The sequence below is a fragment of the Ochotona curzoniae genome, unplaced genomic scaffold (genome assembly GCF_017591425.1).
Source record: "Ochotona curzoniae isolate NIBS_2020 unplaced genomic scaffold, NIBS_Ocur_1.0 contig_64, whole genome shotgun sequence".
Taxonomy (NCBI): domain Eukaryota; kingdom Metazoa; phylum Chordata; class Mammalia; order Lagomorpha; family Ochotonidae; genus Ochotona; species Ochotona curzoniae.
In genome coordinates this window covers 25,686,728-25,709,938 of record NW_024466502.1, presented here as the reverse complement: position 1 = coordinate 25,709,938, position 23,211 = coordinate 25,686,728, and the positions used below count along the sequence as shown (strand labels likewise).

Sequence of the window (23,211 nt, the reverse complement as noted above, 5' to 3'; positions counted from 1 at the left end):
CTATCATGGCTCTACAGCTTCACGTCACTTATCAGCAGCACCTTCCCAAACTCCTTCCATCCTTCTTCATCACTTGCATTACATCCAAGGCCCTACTGAAAATTGTGGGTGCTCTGGACTAAATAAACACTTGCCATTACTTTAGGCCCATATTCCTCATACACTCAGATGAGCTGAGGTTCTAGCTTCATTAAGAAGGAATTTTCATATTGTTCATGTATTTTATTGTCAGTTAAGCATTCCACTAGTGCTCTAAACTCTCAATCGTCCTTCTGAGAAGCACAGTACAAGCACTTCACCTAGTCAAGTTTCAGTCTCTTTGAAAGCACTTGTGTCCAACACATTTCTTTTTCAACAACAGTAAATCTCTGACTACTCCATGTTTTAGTCCAATTCTACATGTGGTTATCTGTTATTTAATTGCTTTTATTAATTTTTGGCTTAATATTGGTACCTTCAACTAGACTTAAGCACTGTGAAATACAAACACTATCAATTATGTTCAATGCTGCAACATTTGTCTTAATAAAACACCTAATGACAGAGGCTCAAAAAACATGTGAGTGGTGAAATGTCTCAAGTCACATGAGATGTTAGCTCACATGCAAATTCATGCTGAGTGATGTCACCCAGAGGATAACCCCTTGCTTTATCAGAGACCAACTGCATCATATCAACTTCAAAGGAAATTCACTGGTAAAATCATCTAACTTACATGAATACCACCTACAGATTCATTATCAGCATTCTGAAAACCCGACTTTCCTGTCATATTCTCTTTGGCTCATGCATACTGGATGTACAACTCCTAAGTTGAATGAGATATGAGGGTTCCCTTTATCACTCAGGATTTCATAGCTGGTGCAGGGCTCAGCTTTGTTATGGGTAAAACAAAAACTAGAGGCATTACTGAAATGCCCTTTTCTTCCTTCACTCTGCGAGGAGGGCAGTCCTCTCCCACTCGATGCCTCTACTATCATCTCATTAATCAGTTAAACAACAACCAAAAAAACATATAAAATGCTTCAACAATATTTGTACAATACGGTGATTATAAAAACTTGACATAAACTAATAAAAAGAGAAAAATCAGATGTTTCCAGGCAATCTCTCATACTTTCACTACTTATCTAGTAACAGCTTTGAGAAGTATTTCCATAACAACTTCTTTGGGTAATTTCTGCTTTTTAAACTCAACTTTTTTTTTTTTAGTTCTCTAACATCCTAGTTGTACAAGAAAATTAATGGAACAGCATTTCTTCTGACACTAGCGGAGGGAATGGGGAGAAGATCATGAATATAGATAACAATAAACATCCATTGATACCTAAACAATGCTAAATGTTTATGTATTATGAATCCACTTCATCTTTCCACTGCCTTCCAAGGATGGATTGGCTTATTATCCCACTATATCACTGATAAAAAATGATTATCAGGGAAATTAAATACCCACATCGACAGCTGTGAGAGAACCAGGACACCCACACATCTTTGATCCTCAGTCTGAAGTTCCTAACAACTACAGCACATTCCAGCAGGTTTATGATTAAATAAACATTAATTCTTTACATTAAAAAAACTCTTGAATAAATAGTGGGGCATTAAACTAACAAACATACTCGTATAGAGCACAAGTTAGGGCATGAGCTTTAAAATTCTTAGACATAGTTTCTAGAAAATTAAATTTTAGCGATATACTTTACATGTTACACTTAAAATAAAAGTTTGTCATGAAATGATGAAACCAAGTAAAAAGATGTTTTCTTAGGTTCCTTTACTCAGGAGCCAAAACTACTTAAAAGTTTATGAGGATTATTAAAATCTTTATTAATCACCCTCATGGTGGAAGCAATACTCTTCTTAAGACATGTCAGACACATACCAGATTCTATGACATATATACACCTATCACAGGATAACAGGCAAGCCTGCATGTTGTACCGCTAGCTAATGCCTAATTGTTAAAAAATGATAATTCTGTACCTAAATCTTAAGGGGCCAATAAATATCTGACTTGGTCTTGGTTTACTTTATTTAAAACAGATTTGTTTAACATTGATCAGGAATTGTATTAGCCATATCAAAGAGGGCTCCACTTGAATCTAACTCATGAGAAATCTCTCTAATCCTTTTATAACTGGATGGAGATGGAACTTGGTACCTTTCATCTAAAGGAACAAAAGACAGTGAGAGTAGGTAACCAGCATGTCTTCATTTCAAGTTTGCAGGGGTGGAATTCCTTGTGGTTTGAACGATGAGAATTTTAAAGTGAATAATAATATGGTAAGATGAAGCTTATTTCTGTGTCTCACACTACCATAGCTACAAAATCTTGCCAATTGTAGATGCACAACAGTCTAGTTTGTTTGCGAAAACTTCTCTATCTTCAAAACCCAACATTTATTCTAGTGTTCTGCCTTACATAAGAAGGAAAAAACCCCCATATGTTTACTAGCATTTTCTAAGCAGGCATGCTTCATGTATTCATCGATCATATTTTAATTATCAGCCTCAGCAGTAATACAGTGTCAAAGGGAAAAAAACAATACATTCTAAGCCTTAAATCCATCATTATTCCTAGGCTCCAAAGAAAAAATACATACACATGTATTTAGTTTCACAGGAAGTATGTCAACGAAAATGGAATTTTCCTTTTCTGTAGAGGAGTGGAGTATGTTTCAGACTCATGGATAGAGAAGAAAAACTACAAGTCTTGAAGCTGTTAATATCCCTTTTCATAAAAATTGTAACAAAAATAAGATCTTGGAAAATGACTTCATGATCAGCTGCACAACTATTAAATTTAATTAAATAACTAGGTTTTATGACATTCATATGGCAAAGTTCTCCTTCCTTGGGAACCATAAAAGGGAATATAATTCCACATTTTGGAATACGCCTATTTTATTGAGTCATCCTGTTATTTGGAATAACTTAGACATATGAGATGAAAACAACCCAAGCAACACAATTCTTTTATAGCCAATTGCCTAACTTCAGAATTATCTTAATGGCACACTAATTTACAAATTACCCCAAAATGAGTGATCAGTTCTGAGCAGTTGCAATTTCAGACTTAAGGGCATTTAAATGTCTTGTCACCCAAGTAAGTTTTAGTCTGAGCAGAAAAAGAAAACCACCCTGATATACCTTAGACATTTCTCATAAGGCACTATGTCTATGAAGAATTAAGACTTTTTGTACTTCAATGGTCAACAGGTTAACCTTATCCTTAACCGTCTGAGAATTTTCCATTACATAACTCCACAAGTAAAAATATTAACTAACTAAAGTAAAAGCATAAGTGTAGGGGTAAGTCCTTATAAAACCATGCTCTATTCAACAGCTGATCAGCTGATGTCTTGGCTATTCTGTGCACAGCATAAAAAAAAAAAAAAAAGAAAGGTTTCCCCTAGTGGTGAAATAAATCAAGGCTTCAATTGTGGCTCTTACCTTTGCCATGGCTTCTCCCATCTTCCAAAAGCGGCACGACAATAGTGTTGTTCACATTTCCAGGGGACCGAACGGCTGTATAGACAACAGGCACCGACTGGACCACCACAGGGATGCGGTGAACGTGACTCAGTTTGTTGGACTGTAAATTCATAGGACTCGAAGGCGGTACTGGATGGATAATGTGCAAAAACTGCTGGCCTCCCACACCAGAGGCAGAGGCAACAAGGGGCCCTGGAGTTAATACTGTGGACGAAGATGAGGCTGAAGATACTGATGTAATCACAGTTGGGGATGAGGCTGGACGACTAGACGACGATGAAGAGGTTGAAGTTGAGGAAGGTGAGGAGGCAGACGCTGTCATGGAAACTGGGGAGGATGACACGGCGGTTGGGGATGTCCTGGCTTTGTTTATGGACAAGTCCACTGGCTCAGTTTGTGTCTGGAAGTGATCTATAGACAACGAGTCCTCGGGGGGCTCCCCTTTCACATTATTTAGCAACAGGGGAACAGCTTCCATATCGGGATAGTTGTGGACGTTTGGAGACTGTGGGGAGAAAATGGAACAAAATTTATCTTTGATAAGCACACATTTTCATAGATGCATGATTTATTACTAGAATGTTTAATAATTCAACACTTACTGCCAGAGGACATTCATTCATCCCCCCAAATACTTGAATAATTGCTCTGTGCCAATCACAGTAATTTAAAAATGAAGGTGTGAAAGACTATAACAGGGACACTGTCACAGAGAAATTTTTTATTTTATGGGGAGAAACAGACACATTTATTAAAATCCAATGAAATCAGTGCCGTTTAAAGGAGAATAGGGGTCAAAGGAATCTAAAAATGGATAGCAGATTTACAAAAAAGATCCTCTAAAAGGTAAGTTCAAAATACAAAGTATAATGCACTTGAATCTATGAATTAAAACATTTGTTGATTTCATCCATCACTGCATTATAATTCAAATTTTGATTAGATAATGTTAAATAACCTTTTGAGCTTTAAAAGTACTTTTTATGAATGTACCTTTTTCAGTAATCACAACTTGAAGATTTATTACCTTGGCAACAACACTGGGAAAATTCGCTTTGACATTTCTACTTTCATATTTGGCACAATAAGCTACCATGTCATACTCATTTGGGCATTAAAAATAGAGTCACGGGCCTGGCACAATGGCCTAGTAGCTAAAAGTCCTCGCCTTGAACACACCCCAGGATCCCATATGGGCGCCGGTTCTAATCCCAGCAGCTCCACTTCCCTATCCAGCTCCCTGCTTGTGGCCTGGGAAAGCAGTAGAGGACAGCCCAAAGCCTTGGGACCCTGCACCCATGTGGGAGACCCGGAACCCGTGTAGGAGACCCGGAAGAAGTTCCTGGATCCTGGCTTTAGATCAGCATAGCATCGGCTGTTGCGCTCACTTGGGGAGTGAATCATCGGACGGAAGATCTTCCTCTCTCTCTCTCTCCTCCTCTCTGTATATCTGACTTTCCAAAAAAATAAATAAATCTTAAAAAAAAATAGAGTCACAACTTCTATAGTTTCCCACACCTGATCACAAAGTGATATAAAAACCATTCCATCAATCAAATAACACAAACGCTAATGTTAGACAAAACAATGGATAAAACAATTACAGCTGAGATTTAAGGAAATAATTTTAGCAGACAGCATATTAGAAATTTTGAATTGTCTATGAGCTTTTAATGATTCTGTCCAAGTTGATGTGCATTCTTTTAAGTTTGAATGAAAGAAATTCAATAAAATCTACAAAAATGTCACCCTCACTAATGTTCTCACAATGCTACTACTGTGTATACTTGTTAGTCTGTAATATATTTATTAACTCTAATTCAGCAACTATTATCATCTTTCTGAGGCCACAAATGGCCTGAGAGCTTTATTGGCATATGTCAGCCAGAACAGACAGAATTACATAATGGATCATTTTAGTCCCATCTAATTTAAACAGCCTAACAGACATCATTCTAATACATGAATACTAAAATTGCTTTCATTTTACTATGGTAGAATAACAACATCTAAAATTATGTTAAATTGTTCATTACCTTATATGCCTAATAAAAAATTTTGGTTTGTCGTTCCTTCCAAAATTTGAGCATATAATGACAGAAACCAATCATGTTACTTCAAGCCTTTTGATATAGAATATAAATTAAAGCTCCATTTAAAACACACAAAAGGCAGTAAGGGGCATCTTACTCAGCAACAGTGAGAAAAGAGGGAAAAGAAGCCGATCACGGCATCAGGTCTACCGAGATGTGAAAGGGGCTGGAGCGCTGAAGTCTTCTGCTTTTTAGCAGATGCGGTTACTTACCTATAGACATATCTGAATTAGAAGAATTTCAAATGAATTATATATTTACTGTATGAAATTCAAAATGACAAACCTTTCATGCTGTATGCTGAGTATATTAATTGTTTTAACGTTTCTCAAACAAGAAAAAGAAACACCACAAACTGAATTACATTTACAAAAATGTCATCTACTCTTCTAATCAGAATAGCATTTCACTTTATTCCCAGCATTCCCATTTAATCTCTAGAACAATGTAAGATGTTTCTTAGTGTGCTACATTTATTCAAAAATTCTTCATTCAGGCTGAATTCTTATATCATAGACTTCCAACGGGAAAAACAAATCTAATATACACCATCATCACCACTGTTTGGCTCTGAACATTCTTTTGATTCTCTTTCACCCATTTAACTGTATTCCTGATTTTCACAATTCTAGTTGCAGAAACAGTGCTTAATACTACCCCAAGCCCTTTCATCCTCGCTGTACAAACATTAGGTTCAAACACAGGTGAACCAGTCAAAGGCAGAAGAGATAGGTCTTCACTGTAAATAAAGTTCTCATAGCCAAGGGACACCACTTCAGCATATTATGGCAGTAGAACAGCTGGGGAATACGGAGTCTGTAAAAAAATTAAAAGATTGCTTATAAGGCATCAAGCTTCACTGTGCTTTGCAAACTGCCTAGACTTCTCAGATCAGGGACAGGAGTTCACCTTTTGCAGGTACATTCTTCACTCTTACTGAGAACAAGACTTCTCTAACTCCACTGTAACAAGAGAGTGCTCCTCACATTTGTGTGCTAATCACTAATGAACTACAGACACCAAAGACTAAGCGCACCTAGATGCTTTCTGACACCTGGGAATTATACAGATGTCACATGAGCTTAACCCAAACTTAGGGAAAGGAGAAACATAAAAAGAATTACAATTCAAAACTACAGTAATATAATCATAAAATTATGAAAGAATAAGTCAGAACATTTTGTATCCAAGACATATCTTATTTGGAAACATGGACAACTCAAGTAGAAATTTATAAATGTAAATATCATAGAAACACATGCTGGTTTCTTTTTCATATGTGGTGGCTGAAAGGCTGCCAACATATCCAAAAATAATGCTTCATCAGCATAAGGAAGACAAAATCTGGACTGTGGCGTTGATCTCTTCATAGTGTTGACACAGCACCATATCCTGACAGCCTCATTCATCTCTTACATTACGATAATCTGGTCGGTAAAGCCATCCACAGGCCCAGCTTCAGGTTATGCATGTGTATTTGTAAAGTTAGCAATATGGCAAAAACACAAGAATTCAAATGGGCATGGCACACTCACTTCATTTAAGAAAGTGAAAAAAAAAAGTTTGACTCTGAAATCATCAATAGGAACTTATTTCCTTAGGAATACTTCAATTTCTAGGAAGTAGAAAACTGAACTGTGTGGATTCAGAAGTTTGAATACAGAAATGGGTAACTGCCGTGAGGTGCTGGGGACACAGTGGGCAGCCAAGAAGAGGAACAAATGTTGAGCAATGGAAAAGTTATCCACCAGGGCAATTAGACGTAGAATAAAGGGACTGCTGTTCCCAGAGAAAGTGATGATGCTGGAGAAACTGGGAGGAGCCAGGGATGTGCTGTGAAGGGACTAGCCTTGATGGGCCAGCAACACAGAAAGGACTGGCAGTAATAGGTCTTCATCACGAAGAACAGATTTTCCCTAAAAGGAACACAGAAAGTCTTCAATTTTTAATATCCTAATGGAGTATCACAATGTCAACGAAGGGCTTTCAAGTGTATTTTTTTTTAATGTGAAAGCACATCGATATTCTTATAATAGCAACTTTTAAGTTACTTTTTGCTATTGATGACTCTGGTATGAAAAGATCAAACATGACTAAAATCAAAAGAGCAACACTCCTTCTGAACACACGTGGACTGTATAGGAACACTGGATTTGTCAGAGAGGAGAGTAATTTACTTTCCAAAAGGATTCTGTAACATCCCTGGAAAGGGCCGACCATAAAGCTTAACGTGTCTTGTCACAGGTATTAAGAAAACAGCACCAGTGAAGCCGAAGGTCCTCCACGGTAAGGGTAAAAGTACAGTTCATAAAAGACAATTGAGCGTGAAGCCCAAAAGATAAATAAAAGTAAGATTATATTGTCACTTCTTTCCTTCAAATCTCAAAGCCAGTGGTGCTCACAGTAATCAATTCAGAGTGTTTCACACAAAACTCCAGTGAATGTGCTTTTTGAAGGGATCTGGGGCCACACTGGAACTTTTCTATGTTTAGAAACTGTTATTTTCCTTGAATACACACACTTAAAATGTAACTCTAGCTTTAAGCATTTCATCAAATAAATGCCAAACCAAATCGACAGCCTATGTGTTCCTTCATGTTAACCCCAGAGTGCTAGACATATTTCTTCCAGTCAACCATTCCCCTCAGCTGAACCTGACTATGGATGGCAATGAAGAAGCATTTAGAATACTCTTGTATTGTTTAATTACCTGGAGGTGTTAAACTAAAAAGAAAAATAGATCTGTTTACCACCCTATTCTGGAAAGTTCTCCAGGATTCTCACCTATAGTCAGCACAGAGGGAACACCACTGTTACCCACTATGTATAGGCTATCTCCTTCATGTCTCATGGCACCAGGGATGTTTAAATCTGTGGCTCACACACATGCCACACGTGTGCACGCACACATCCCCATTTCCATGTACCCCACAAGTCATCTATCCATACATTCTGAAAATAAACTATGGCACATTTTACTATGGCAATTTTGGGAACTAATTTTATGGCAAATTTTAGGAAAGATTGTTAAGTGACTGACCTAACATTACACAGCTTATGACTTATCTGTGAAATAAGTCTTCAGTCTGTAGTCTTTGTGCAACACAATAAAAAAAAAATCAGATTTGGACATAAAAGACTTGCATTCAGGACCTATCCTTCCCTGTCACTCCCTTACTGGCTGCTGAATGTCAGAATAAGAACAATTCTCTTGGTGGTAGCCATCTTTATGAGTAGTCCTCCCTCCAACTACTCAGGCTCTGCCTTAGTGAATCTGACCAAGACTAGCTAGAACATGCATTTTGTTTAAAAAAAACTTAGATTGCAGCTGTTGACTACTATTTGTTTAGACCTACAACGGTACTCTGTGCTGAAGGTGTGCCAATTATTTTGTATTTGTCATTGCAACTCAACAATATCATATAGCAACTGGTCAGAAGGTATTTACACTGTATTAGGTGTTGTAAGGAATGCAAAGATTCAAAGCATGCAAAGACTATGCATATGTTACATGCAAACACTGTGTGATTGTATATGAGGTGTTTGTACATCCAAGGATTTTGGTATCTTAGGGAGCTTGGGGCCCAATATCAAGCAAATACCCAGGGCAGCCTGAAATGTTAAGTCCAAATTTCTTATTATGATTGAATTAGGAGCATCACGTCTTTTAAACATACTGCAAAATATGAGACAAGTTCTCTTTAGAAATTAAAATCCAAATAAAACCTTATCTATTACTGCAAGTATCAAAGATGACCTGACTCACTCGATGCAGCACAAGATCAACTCTGACACAGGATCACATAAACATGGCTATTGTGAAAGTACTGCATTTACTCAAAAATCAAACAAGTTTAAGTTACAAAAGTGAACAAACAAGTCAGGCTTGAGGATCAGTGATCACACTTCCTATTAAAATATAAAAGTTAGGTGATACTGCATGTTTTCTGTATTTAGCTTATCAGGTTGGCTTACAGAAGATAAAATAAATGTTGATAGACATTTCTGTACTCTGAATATTGGTTACCAGGGTCAGAGAAAATTCGATATTTGTCTTTTTGCTATTGTCTTATTTTACTAAGCATAATTTAGATTTCTTGTTGGATCAATTTTGTTGCCAAAAACCAGAATGTCATTCTTTTTTGTGGCTGAATAGTATCCTGTAGTATATAAATACCACATTTTCTTTATCTAGTTATCAGCTGGTAGACATTTGGGTTGGTTCCATATCTTTGCTATTATTTAATGAGCTGCTAAAATCACAAGGATGCACATATATTGCTTGCATGATGACTCCATTTTGGTTGATGAATTCCTAGGAGTTTAATTGTGGACCTGGGTTGTATTTTCAGAGGTCTTCCATAATAGCTGCACTGGTTTATATTCCTACCAATAATTCCTTCAGGTATCTTTCTCCTTACATCCTCACCAGCATTTATTATTTTCTGATTCCTGAATGATAGTCATACTGACTGGACTGAGGTGGAAGCTTACTGTGTTTTTTATTTGCATTTTCCTGATGACTAGAGATCCTGAGTATTCTTTCATGTCTGTTGGTCGCCTGTACTTCATCCTTCGACAACTGCCTGTTTATGATTGTTTGCTTTGTTTTTGTTGGGTTCCTTATAAAGATTTTGGATATTGATCCTTTATCATTTGCTTAATTTCCCAATGTTTTCGCCCTTTCTGTTGGTTACCTCTACATTTGTGGAGGGTTTCCTTTGCTGTACAGAAGCTTCTAAGCATGCTGTAATCCCATTTGTTTGTTCTTGCTTTGATTGCCTGTGGTTCCAGTCTTTTCCAAGAAGACTCTGTGCCACTATCTTACAGAATTCCCTGATGATTTCCTCTAGTAATTAAATGGTATCGGGTAGTAGATTTAGATCCTTGATCCAATTTGAGTTGATTTTTGTACATAGTCGGAATCCTGTTTTATACTTCTGCACATAGAGGTATAATTTTCCCAGAACCCTTTGTTGAAGAAACTGTCTTCTTTGCATGGATTTACACTACCTTGTTGGGTCAAATTTAGTTGGTTGTAGATGTGTGAATTCATTTTTGGGGTTTGATTCTTTATTTAATGGAGTGTTAAAACTGATTGTGAAGTGAATTAAAAGTATATCATTGTAAAAATTAAAAAAAAAAAAAGAAAGAGAAGTGGGAACATAGTAGGAGGGAGAAAAGAGTGGGAACATTATTATGTTTCCAAATCTACAACACAAAATAAAGGAAATTTGTTCTCGTAAGTAAATAAGCAATAAAAAGTTGATAGAATGAATTTGAGTGTGATATAAACAACCTTCATCAATCTATATTAAGTGTATATCCATTAGGAAAATAAAATCTAAATACATTAAGATAACTATCTAGGACTGTGGACCATTCAATTAAGTCCTACTTCTTTTTATTTGGAAAATCAATCTTCTTTTTTATTTTTGTTGGGATAGTAGATTTAAAGAAAAAAAGAGGTAAAAAAAATTCTTCCATCCACTGGTTCACTCCCCAGATGGCCACAGCAGCCCTGGGGATGAGCTAATCTGAAGACAGGAGTCAGGAGCTTCCTCCAGGCTTCTCATGGGGGTGAAGGGTTCCTAGGCTTTAGGCTATCTTCTGCTGCTTTTTCAGGGAATCAGCAGGGAGCTGAATGGAAAATGGAAGCAGCACTCATATGGGATGCCAGTACTTGCACGTGGAAGATGAGCAAACTGAGCCATTACACTTACCCCCTAGACATATCATGGGATGATACAGCATATTTGGATACATCTGAGCATAAACTGAGTTTAAGAAGATTTCAGTGACTGGGGCCAACACAGTGGCTTACCAGTTAAATCCTATGCCTATAGCACTGGCATCCCATTTGCGTGTTTGAGACCCAGCTGCTCCATTTCAAATCCAGTTCCTTGCCTTTGGCCTGGGAAGGAAAGCAGCAAGAATGGCTCGGATTCTTGGGCTCTTGTTCCACATGGGAGTCCTAGAACAAGCTCCTAGGTTCCTGGCTCCTGGTTTCCCATCAGCTCAGCTCTGGCTGTTGCAGCCATCTGGGGAATGAAACAGAGCATGAAAGATCTCTCTTTTCCCCTCATTCTCTCTCTTCTCCACCCTCATTCTGTCTGTATATTTGCCTCTTGAATAAATCTTTAAAAAAATGAGTTCAATAACTGACACTGATTAATGGAACACTAATCTTTCATGGGAGGTAGTATAGGATACTTCCTGTGCAACTCACATAAAAAAAAGAATTAAACTAAACCCATGATTCTGATTTTTTGTTTTTGAATTATAATGCATTATTTAAAATACAACAAGACTTTGGGCCTTCCTCTCCTGCTTTCCCAGGCCCCAAGTAGAGAGCTAGATGCGAAGTGGAACAGCTGGTACACAAACTGGCACCCAATGGGATCCTCGCAAGGTGAGCCATCACAATGTGCCCTGCTTGGTTCTTCATACTTTAAATTTCTTTTAAGATGAATCTCACAAAACATTCAAGGTGTCTGAAAATTAAATGTTATCAGTTTAAGTACATAACAATTTGGAAAAAGCATTTTACAGAGACAATAAAAAAATTCAGTGTTGGGGATTTGGGGGAGGGGGGGGAAGGGTGAGCACACTGGATTTTTAGGACAACAGCACTATTCCTAGAGGAAATGGTAACGGTGGCTGCATGTCCTTTACTGTCAGAACACACAGAACTGGACAACACGAAGCACGAACCTTAACAACACAGTATCAGGCTACTACTGTGACACAACAGACCAACAGCTACTGCTTGCCACATCAGCATCTTCTATCTGAGCACCAGTTCAACTCTGAGCTGCTCTGGTTCAGATCTAGCTCGCTTCCAACTTCCTGGGAAGTCAACAGACAGTGGCTCAGACATGAGGGCCCTGGCATTCATTAGGGACACCAGGATGGTGCCCCTGGCTTCTGGTTTCAACTTGGTCCAGACCAGCTGTGAGCACCGGGATAGTAAACCAGCATTCAGAAGCTGTCTCCTTTCCTCTTCTTTCTTCCTGCTTCATGCTCCTTTTCCATCTCCTCTCTTGTTTCCTCTTCCCACCCTTTCCTTTCTCTGTGATTTGTCTTTCAACTATTATAAATCCTTAAAAAAATACATCAAAGTAAGGTCATCAAATAATTATTGCAAATATTTCACACAACTGCAAAGTGTCAATCAGAGGGGAACTTGCCTGCAGCATTGAGGGTGGGGGAGCTGCAGAGAACTCTGTTCTTTCATCAAATCATTCAGTAAATGTAAACTGATACTACAGAAAGCCTATTATGTTGTAAAACACGCCTGTTTATTTACTTAATTTCATCCACTTGAAAGGCAGGGTACCACAGTCGGACAGGAAGATCTTCCAGCCTTTGGGCCACTCTTCAAATGCTCACAAAGGCCCAGACCAGGCTAGGCAGTGCCAGGATCTGAGCCAACCACTGGATTCTCCCATGTGGGTGACAAGGGCCTGGCCACTTGGGCCATCATCTGCTCCCTCCCAGGAGAGCAGGAAGGTGGACAGGAAGCACAACAGAAGGGACGCAAACAGGCATTCTAATGTGGAATGCAGGTGTCTCAAGCACGGGCTTAATGTGGTGTGCCACAATAGCTACGCCACCAGTTTTTAAAATTAAAGTTTGATACTAATACTGTAGGCGAGATTCAATTATGTCTATTATTCAACCACTGGCAAAACTAAAAATCTGAAATTATGACATTTACAATTTTTTTTAAAAAAAGTTTATCAGTTACAGGCTTATAGTTTCTATCTCATGATCAGCATTTCCTTGCTCTTTGTCGTTTTGAATTTTCTAATCCTTCAGTGGATGGCTTAAAATATTAATGAAAGTCTTCTATACATGGAAGGAAAACACATCTTTGAAACTTCTGGGGGATAAAAGGTTCATTGGAATCTTTTCTGGGACCATAATCTCACTCCAACGCCTGAGGCAAATGTTCTGTGCTGGTTACATATTTTAAAATATGCAATAATGTTTACCATTTGCAAACAGATTCATCTTCACTGCTACCAGATGGGCCCTGCTTCTGATCTTACAAAATATTCACTGTAAATAGTTGTTTTTATTTTAGCAAAACACATTAAATTTCAGAGGGGGAAAAAAATCTTGACCTGAGATTGGGTGTGACAGACAAAAGATCCATTTGGAAATCCCAATATATGACAAATGTAGGAAGCAAAATTGCAATCTTTTTCTATGGCAGAAGGCTTATTTGAAAAACAAAGGTTTTAGTTTTCAAAAGCAAGCCAGTAGCTGAGTAAGTCTGATGTATTTTTATCATTGTCTTCTAACAGAACACACCTTTGGAGAGAGAAACCACCAGGCCATAAGCAGACAAAAAAACTAATAGTGCAGCTGAAAGAAATCAATTTTTGCTTGCTCCTTCTGGACACACAGGCAGCTAAAAGGGGAAAGGGTCACACACAGAAGGGCAAAGGTTTTAAAGGCTCCCATGTTGCAGTGGATTAAATCCCATATTTGTTCACTATAAAACTCATAAAATGCCCCCAGGTAAACCAACACTTAGCTTCCAGGTCAGAGGACTATATATGCTTAAGCAGATGTGCATGGCATGGAAAAGGCAGATTTTATGCACAGGGTTTTGCCTATAATCGCCACAGGGCAGAGGGGTACACACCAAACCAACATCCTTGACAATACTCATGAAGAGAGCCACACGGCAAAAGGCGAGAAGGGCCAGGCTGGAGTCCCAGAGACACCAGCAGGAGCAGTGAAGCAGAAAACAGGGGAGATTGGCCAGGTAACCAACCTGGAGGCAAGCAGGTAAGATTTGCAAAATGGGGAAGCTCATCTTGGTGCTCGTCTTAGTTGGAATACTTTTAGAAACAAGGATTTTTGCTGTTGTTGTTGTGATTTTTATTTGAATTAGTCATGCTGACAAAAGTGTCGTCTGTGTGTAAATGAGGATTTACTTGGAGGAACGCTGGTAAGCCATGTCTCAAGAGTTTCAACGTATCTTGGAACCAGTAACAAAGCTTGGAAGAATGTAGGCATGTCTGTCATTTCTCCCTTTCTTCTCTCTCCCCTTCACACACAACTTCCGTGGTAAGAGTGCTCACTCACACATAGACTCCCTTCAACACCAACCCCTAAGGATTCTACCCTGAGCATCAAAACCAAGTTTGGCAATTCCATCCTCTATGAAACAGCAGAGCTGGCTTTCTGGAATCACTAACGAGAGTATATTTCAAAATGTATAAAAAGGAGTCCAATATAGGCCAATCTAGCACACACTTAGTGATGATGGCAGTAGAAAGGCCACACTATTTCCTGGGCGAGCCATGAGAGCCATCCTGCTTGGGAGGTTATATATGCAGCACTCATCTCCAGTGCATGCAAATCAGGACAGTAGGTTGCTTTGGGAAAACAGCTCAGGGGTAGCACCAACACTGATGTCAACAGTATTGTATCTCAAGCAAACTGTACAAGAACCGAGATCATGTGTCCCAGAAAAACTGTTAGATAACTTAGAAGCAGTCGAGTGAGAACATGTACATTAACTTTGAAATCGCAAGTCAATATAGTAAATGAAACATATAAAATAGGATAGTTTGGAAAAATTTGGTACATTAAAACATACTGCCTTATAAAGTGTGAGGCTTTTTTTTTTAACGGTTTGTAACTAATTTATTACACTAGAATATAACCATTAAAGTTAGGTGGCCATTTGTTTATATACTCTAGTTAGTTATAGAATCTTTTTTTCCCCTGTGAAATACAGTATCTTTTCATAGTGACTTTAACTTATACATATGGAGATATCTGGAATTTTGGCAAAAAAAGTTTATATGCATGGATGCTTAATTTCCCTTAAAGAAGTAAAAGTTCCAAAAAGAAGTGTGTAATAAAGAAAAACAAATATGGAATAACGGCTTTCACTGCTATTATGAACCGGAACCATTTAAACACCACTTAGAGGACAGAGACCTATGGAAGAAGCTAACCAAGAGAGTAAAAGTCGTCATCAAGGGCCAGCGTTGTGGCACAGCAATTTAAGCTGTCACCTGCAAACACCAGCATTCCAGAAAGGCACTGGATCAACTCCAACACGTCCCACTTCTAATCCTGCTCAATGTGAATGTTCCCAGGAAGGTAGTGAAAGATGGCCCAAATGCTTGGGAGACTCAGGTGGAATTCCAGGCTCCTGGCTTCAACCTGGCATAGGCCTGGCCATTACAAACATTTGGAGACTGGACTAGCAGCTTGGAAGAGCTCCCGTTCTTTTCTCTCCACTTTGATTTCTCACTGTTTTGAATAAACAAACCTTTTTTCCCCTAAATCACCATCATCTATGATTACTGTGATCAGCCAAGTGTGAGAAACAATACTGAATGACAGAAGACAACACTCTGTATGTTGAGTGAAAAAATGCCAGCTTAGAGTCACATACAAAGAGTGAGCTGCATTTTGCCTTCTCCACACCATCTCAATTTGTACGTGAATACGGGACAAAAGGATAGAACGAATACACCAGAGTATTAACAATGATTTCTGCATTAGACGAATTTGTGGGTGAACTATATTTCCTTTTTCTCACTTTTTGTCTTTACTTTCTACTGTGAATTGATACTATTTTTATAGCAAATGAAAATGGAGGAAAAAAATCCTCTTTGGATTTGAAAGCAAGGTATAATTATATATGTAAGTGGAAAAATCAGCTTGCTACCTACTTAATTTCTTTTTTGAGCGAAACTCACAGAAACAAAAACCTTCTATTGTGTGTATTTTGTGGCCAATGATACAGTGTTTGGTTAAAGCAGTGTAATGAAATATAACTTTTGTAAGCGGCACACTAGTTAAGAGACTATGCAAAGTGGAGTTGTAAGCAGAAAACATACAAGTGTTGATCTAGGGTCTCTTTTATGAGACAGTTTAGTGATCGCTTCCCCTCCTTTAATTTCCAAGCTCAGATGCCTAGCATCTTTTCTAGCCTTATCAGGTTCGACTCATCCCTTCTTGAGCTTCCAAAGCACTAAGAGGTCTGTGTGTTTCTCCTGCTATGGACCAGCATCTATAGTAGTCCCTGGTACAAAGTAAGCACTTCACTAAAAGGTGCTTTCCTAAGCCCTTATTGGGTCTCAGATATAATGAAATCAATTCAATTTCCTCCTATCGGTAACCCAAACTAGAATTACATTAACCTAATTGTAACTATATAAAAATGAATGTTGAAAAGTTCATTGTTTTGTTAAAAAAATTAAATGAATGCCATTCATTACAGAACTTTAAAAGCTCATTTTGATGAATTACAAAATAACTTTTTTTTAAATAAAATATCTTTTAAAGCAGTAATAAAAGACACATCCAATGGGCCTAAACCCAAATGCATTTTGCATTTTTTGTTCATCTGAAATAGTGATTTTTTTTCTTTAAACTAGAAAACTCTAAGTATCATGGAAGCTCCAGGTATGTCACAAAAATGATATTCTTTGTAGTTCTGAAACTTTAATTCCAACATCTACCAAATTCTGTATTTTTCTGCTCACCAGAGTATGTAGTATGTAGAGTATTGTAAATCCTACAATTAATACAATGGTAAATAGATGGTGCTGAGTCCTGTTAAATCTCCATTCCCACACAGCTGTCTGTGAGACTTTCTGTCCTGTCCAGCACACCTGCCTTCACAATCTCTTCCTCCCAAGCTCTGCTTCAAGCTCTCCAGGGAGTTTAGTCCCCACTTCCCTTTGTCCATTCCCCATCTGACGGTATATTCCGTTCATCTAAAATGCTTGGCCTGCCTCCATTCCACAGTGTTCACCTTGCCTAATAACTGGTTCTCTCATGGGCACTACCAGAGAATGTGGCTACCTACAGTTCACTCTGTCCCCTACTCATTACTGAACCAGGGCTGAAAACATTTTGATTGTCACAGCTGAGAAAACGATCATTGTTCCCCCAACACAAATGATCCAACTGCCAAAGTTAAGAAGCTCTGCACTAAATTGACTAGCTGTTTTCCATTATCTTTTCCTCAAATATCTGTTATTTTACTTTTCATGGAATTGTTTTCATTCTCAATTTTTCGTCTTCTAAACCACAGAAAGATAGCTTAAACATGAGCACATGCATTTATATGGTAAATATGGCTTATATATAGATATGATTTCTTAGCATGTTGTCCTTCAAAATGAAGGCATGTGTTTTATGTGGTAAGAGAATGCACAAAACTAGAATTTACAACTTCTCAGATACCCTATGCACATGTTCATGCTTAATTTGGGTTTCTGAAATACTTTATCAGTATTTCCTGTGTATATATATGCATACACACATATACATATATATGTATGTCCATACATATCTACACACATATACATATAAAATAATGACTATCAAGAGGGGTTGGGGATATGGCATGTAGTTTAAATGAAAGTGCGATTGATGTGTCCTAAATTTATTAAGTATCTACCTTTCTTGTAATGATTCTGAACAAAATTTTATGGCTAGAACTGGCTTCATCTAGATCTCCTTTATAGATGAAAAATCACTTCCTTCACCTATAACATGGTAGAGTTCTGCACGTGTAATACTTAAAGACATGGTGCACAAGCAATATTACATATTGTGTATGTTCTGCCACACATCATTGTACAAAATTATCATTAAACAGCATTTTTTCTTTTCTTGCCTAGCAAGCAAGCATGGAGAGGTTAAGAAACATTCCAGCTGTGGTTAAGTGGTGACATCAAAAGGCAAATTTTTATGGTTTCTCATAAGAGCATCCATGGCCTCGAAAGCAGTGCAAAGCTGACACTCATGTCTAAAGTTGAAATGCGTGTCAACACACTATCAGATGGAACTGACAGCACTCTCATCACTGCCACGAAACATTCTCCTCTCACTTCGTGCAATCTAAAGATGATTGCAGTGTTGATGAATAAGGAAGAAAACATTCTAAGGTGAAGTAAAACCTTTCACAGGCTTCACAACCATACGTTAAATGTGTTTTCCCTGTGAATTAAATAACATTTGTATGCTATTTAATTATTTACTACTAAATAATAGAAAAAAAAAAAGAAAGAAAAGGCAGACTTATTAATCATTCCTTTGACCCAAATAATAGAAGTTTGGTTCCTATGAGATAAAGTTCCTCGGTTGTTTGGTCCTAAATGATTACTGTGATAAAATTCCAAATTAATTATTAAATAAAATGCAAACTCCCATTTACACGGTTCATTTTCTTCCTCGCATCAGAACACTCAGTTGTAGCAAACTAAATAGCCGATGTTCAATTATCTACATTCATAGCAGGGACCAGAGTATATGTAATCCCAAGTGACAGATAATCTGAAAACCATTTATGTTGGGTTTTAAATTCATTATATGATTCTGGCAGATTTATCTCCATAATTATATATATATATATATATATATTTTTTTTTTCCCCCCTCAGGCTCACAACTAAATTCATTTGTGGTTTTTGAACACAGGCCAAGTGAAAGTGGGAGGGAGGACCACAGACACAAGTCAGAGGGCAATGGAAGCTGATCTGCTATTAGCAGCTTCTGCCTGCATACAGACAGCAGGAAGATGAAATAACAGAGCTTATAGTGAAAATTCATTTCGTATCTATTAACAGCCTTTTGTGATTAACTAAAAGTGATACACACAAGTGTGACAGGCATGGGATTCCTGCAGATCCAGGTTTGTGCACTGGACCTGTCTCAGTTCTAGGACAAGAAGCAGGTTTTCTTACTTTACTAAATTTCAATTTTTCACTTATGAAAGAGTGACACCCTATTACTGCCGGTAATTCTAAAAACGGTATGATTAAATGCAAGGTTCCTGACATTAGATATTCAATTAAAGTTCATTATGGCTGTTATTTTTTCCCTATAGCAATATCTTACCTATTTTATTCTAACGCTAAAACTAGAGAAAACTAACTACATTTGATAGCTTTCATTAGCTGTATTCCATAAAACGATGTCACTTCTGATGATTCAACAGATCACACAGCATCCTGAAGTTAGTGCATGCTCACTATCTGCTCTGGCAAAAGATAGTTGGGCATGTTCACAGCCATCGTAACTGACTGCAAAATTCTCCAGAGGAACTTTCATGCTTTAAACCTCCGGGGTCCTGTTTCAGAATTTGGTCTTTGAAAGATCCCATGAAGAGCCTGAACACTGCCAAGAGGGCCTGAGGTCTAGCTAGACACTCAGACCTATGAACATTTCTGCAGTGAAACAAATGAGTGCTTAGAGCAGATGCCTTAAGAGAGAGAACTGCACGGAAGTTTAGCCCAGGTGTTAATAAATGAGTTTGAGAATCACACATCAAGGACTGTGAAAATGGATTACTTGCAGTGATATCATTATGACCAATTCCACAGATGCTTTCATTGAAGAGTGTTCTACGTTTCATAATATGTTAGGGTAAAATAACTGAGGAAGTAAAAAACACTGCTTGAAAGGTCAAGTTCCAATTGCTCTGCTTCTAATCCAGCTCACTGGGAAGGGGGAAGACAGCCCACCTGCCTGGGGACCTTCCACCCATGTGGGAGACCAGGAAGGAGTGTCAGGACTTGCAATCCAGTTTACTGTAAAAGCACCCCCTGGGGAGGGAGGAGACAGTCCATGCACCTCCCATCAACATGGGAGACTACGAAGGAGCTTCAGGTTCCTGGTTTTATCCTGGCTCAGTCATGACAACTGTGGTTTTTAGGGGTAAGCCAGCACATGGGACATTCACATTCCCCCTCTCTTACTCTGCTATTCAAGTAAACAACAAATCTTATATAAATAAGTTCTTGTTTTACACAAATGCCCTTGGATAACATCTTGTACCAGGCAAGTTTATCCCTTACGTAACATACGTAAGAGTACGGGTACTGATTTATATAAATATGGCATATAGACGGCATTATCCTTCACCATTTTTTCCATAAGGAATCTAATACTTGATATCTATGGTTACTAGTGAGTAAAGCCATTTTATCAGAGTTGAATTTCAATAACTTCTTTCATGTTTTACTTGTCAGATGAGATGGAATATAAGCCAAGTGATAGGGAATTGGACTGCATTGTTAGAGAAAATACTGGTCTATAACCACTTTTTTTCACATCACACACAAATTATGCCAGATGATAAATAGTAGAAAGTGTAAAGACAGAATAATTGTGGTGTATATTTCTGTAAGACTGAAGAAATGGACTTAGATACAACTCACTAACACATATATGGAAGAAAGCATTACAGGCTATAAATTCAGTTTATCCAGTCTAGAGGGGTTTAACCTACAAAGGGGTTCAAAGTCCAACTGTCATGCCAGGAGATGCTGAAGATTTGTGGAGCAGAAATATCAGTCAACACAAGGGTCATCATTTCCAATCTGCTCAAATTTCAGGAGTACTTGACATAAGACCAAAGTGGAATAAAGTAATATAAGCACAATAAAAGTGGTACATAAAGAAACAGCATCAAAATAACAATTTGAAGAGGATATAATGTTATCAACTCCACATAAGATTGGAAAATGACTCTCAAGAAAGCTAAAATTAAGGGGCAACAGGGGGCTGGCACTGTGTTGCAGGGGCTTCTGTCTGCAGTGAGCTGGCATACCAGATGGGTGCTGGTTCAGATTCCAGTCTGGCTCCTTGCAAATATTCATGGGGAAGGGGCAAAAGATGGTCCACCTCTTTGGGCCTCTTTAACCCACGTGGGAGACCTGCATGGAGTTCTTGGCTCCTGGCTTCAGACTGGTCTATTCAGTTTTTGAGATCACTTGGGGAATGACCTAGCAGACAATCTCCCTGCCTCTCCTTCTCCATATATAATTGTTTCAAATAAAAATAAAATAAGTCTTCAAAAGAAAAAGAAGGAACAAAAAACTTACAGGGCTTATATTTTAAGCACAGGTATAATAAGAACTGTTATAGAAAATATATGATGAAAAGCACCATACAGCAATTGAAGTTTTTTTTTTAATGCATACACAGCAAAGGACCTTCACAAAGACAAAAAGGTTATATAAATAAGGTTATATAAATAAGGTAAACACGAGAGTCAATATTAAGCTCAACTTGATGGCCTGAATTTCAAGTGTACCTTGTGCTTCTAGACAAGATAAATTCTGTTGTAAAGTACGTTATCTATGTGTGAACCACAGAGATTTTTTTTTTTAAGATTTATTTTTATTATTTTTTTATTGGAAAGGCGGGATATATAGAGAGGGGAGACAGGGAGGAAGATTTTCCGTCTGATGATTCACTCCCCAAGTGAGCGCAACGGGCCGATACTATGCCAATCCGAAGCCAGGAGCCTCTTCCGGGTCTCCCACGCGGGTGCAGGGTCCCAAAGCTTTGGGCTGTCCTCGACTGCTTTCCCAGGCCACAGGCAGGGAGCTGGAAGGGAAGCGGGGCTGCTGGGATAGAACTGGCGCCCATATGGGATCCCGGGCATGCAAGGCGAGGACCTTTAACCACTTGTGCCACCGCACCGGGCCCGAGATTTTTTTTTTTAAAACACTTTTGCAAAATGCTAGCTAAAATGACAAACTTCATTTTGGGGGCTTTCATGAAAGAGACCCAAAGTAGTAAGTGGAAAAAATAATCTGGGGTGATCTAAGTGATCTGCAGAAGATGAAACGTGGCTTGAGCAGAGGCTAAATTTCACTTCAACACAGGCAAAGAGACTTCTCTAAGATCAAGTCTCCTACTAGGAGCAATAACAAAACGAATTAAATGTGAAAGTGTGTATTTTAAAGCAGCAGACAGCAACTGAACAAAATCTGAAGCCCCCAAATGCTTAAGAAAGCAACATAACAGCTAGCACACTAAATGACTTTTCCTTGTGGTCCAGCACAGTGTTACAAAGGATCCCGGGATACCCTCCAATGTCTTTATAAGTAAATGAAGAGAAACAGATGCTAAAAACAAACATAATAGTGATTCACAATTTTGAGAGTCATCAAAAAGACTTTAAAGTAACTGCAGTAAGAAAAGTAAGAAAACTGTGTTATATAAAAACAACAAAAAAATTATAGTCAAGAAGAGAAGTTAGGTTGCTGATGTGAGCACACTTAGGCTTGTATAAATTCACAAAATGATAAGTGCACAATGACAAAAAAGCCTAATGATGCATTTCATGGAACATACTCCTCTCATTAATCAACATATGAGGCACATAAATTATAATTACGAATTATGTATGTTAATATTAAGCACGTAAGGCAATTTCCGATACCTGGTAAGCAGGACTCATTAATAGTTGTTACATGAACTTGGAGGCACATCAGATGGTCTCTGAACAACTTGACTTCAACTGAAAACTTCAGTCCCCTCTTTAAAATCTTGGATTCATTCTTTCTAAAATATGAATGACCACTCTTTTTAAAAATTAGCTTATTTTTATTGGAAAGGCAGATACACAGAGAGAAGGAGTAACAAAGAAAGACCTTCCATCAGCTGGCTCACTCCATAAGTGACCACAATGATGGGAGCTAAGCTGACTTGAAGCCAGGTACCAGGAGCTATTATGGGTCTCCCATGCAGGTACAGGGTCACAAGGCTTGGGCTATCTTGTATTGCTTTCCTAGGCCAGAGGCAGGGAGCTGTATGGGAAGTGGAGCATCCAGGAC

At 38.2% G+C, this 23,211-nt stretch overlaps 1 protein-coding gene across 2 annotated transcripts in view; it reads right to left on the bottom strand.

The window, feature by feature from the left end:
* Positions 1 to 23,211, bottom strand: part of KLF12 (Kruppel like factor 12) — a 402,309-nt gene that overhangs the window by 142,683 nt on the left and 236,415 nt on the right. For both annotated transcript variants that reach the window (XM_040991291.1, XM_040991293.1), the window contains one exon: positions 3,457 to 4,003. In XM_040991291.1, coding sequence (XP_040847225.1) covers positions 3,457 to 4,003 — 547 coding nt within the window. The remainder of the gene's footprint in view (positions 1 to 3,456; positions 4,004 to 23,211) is intronic.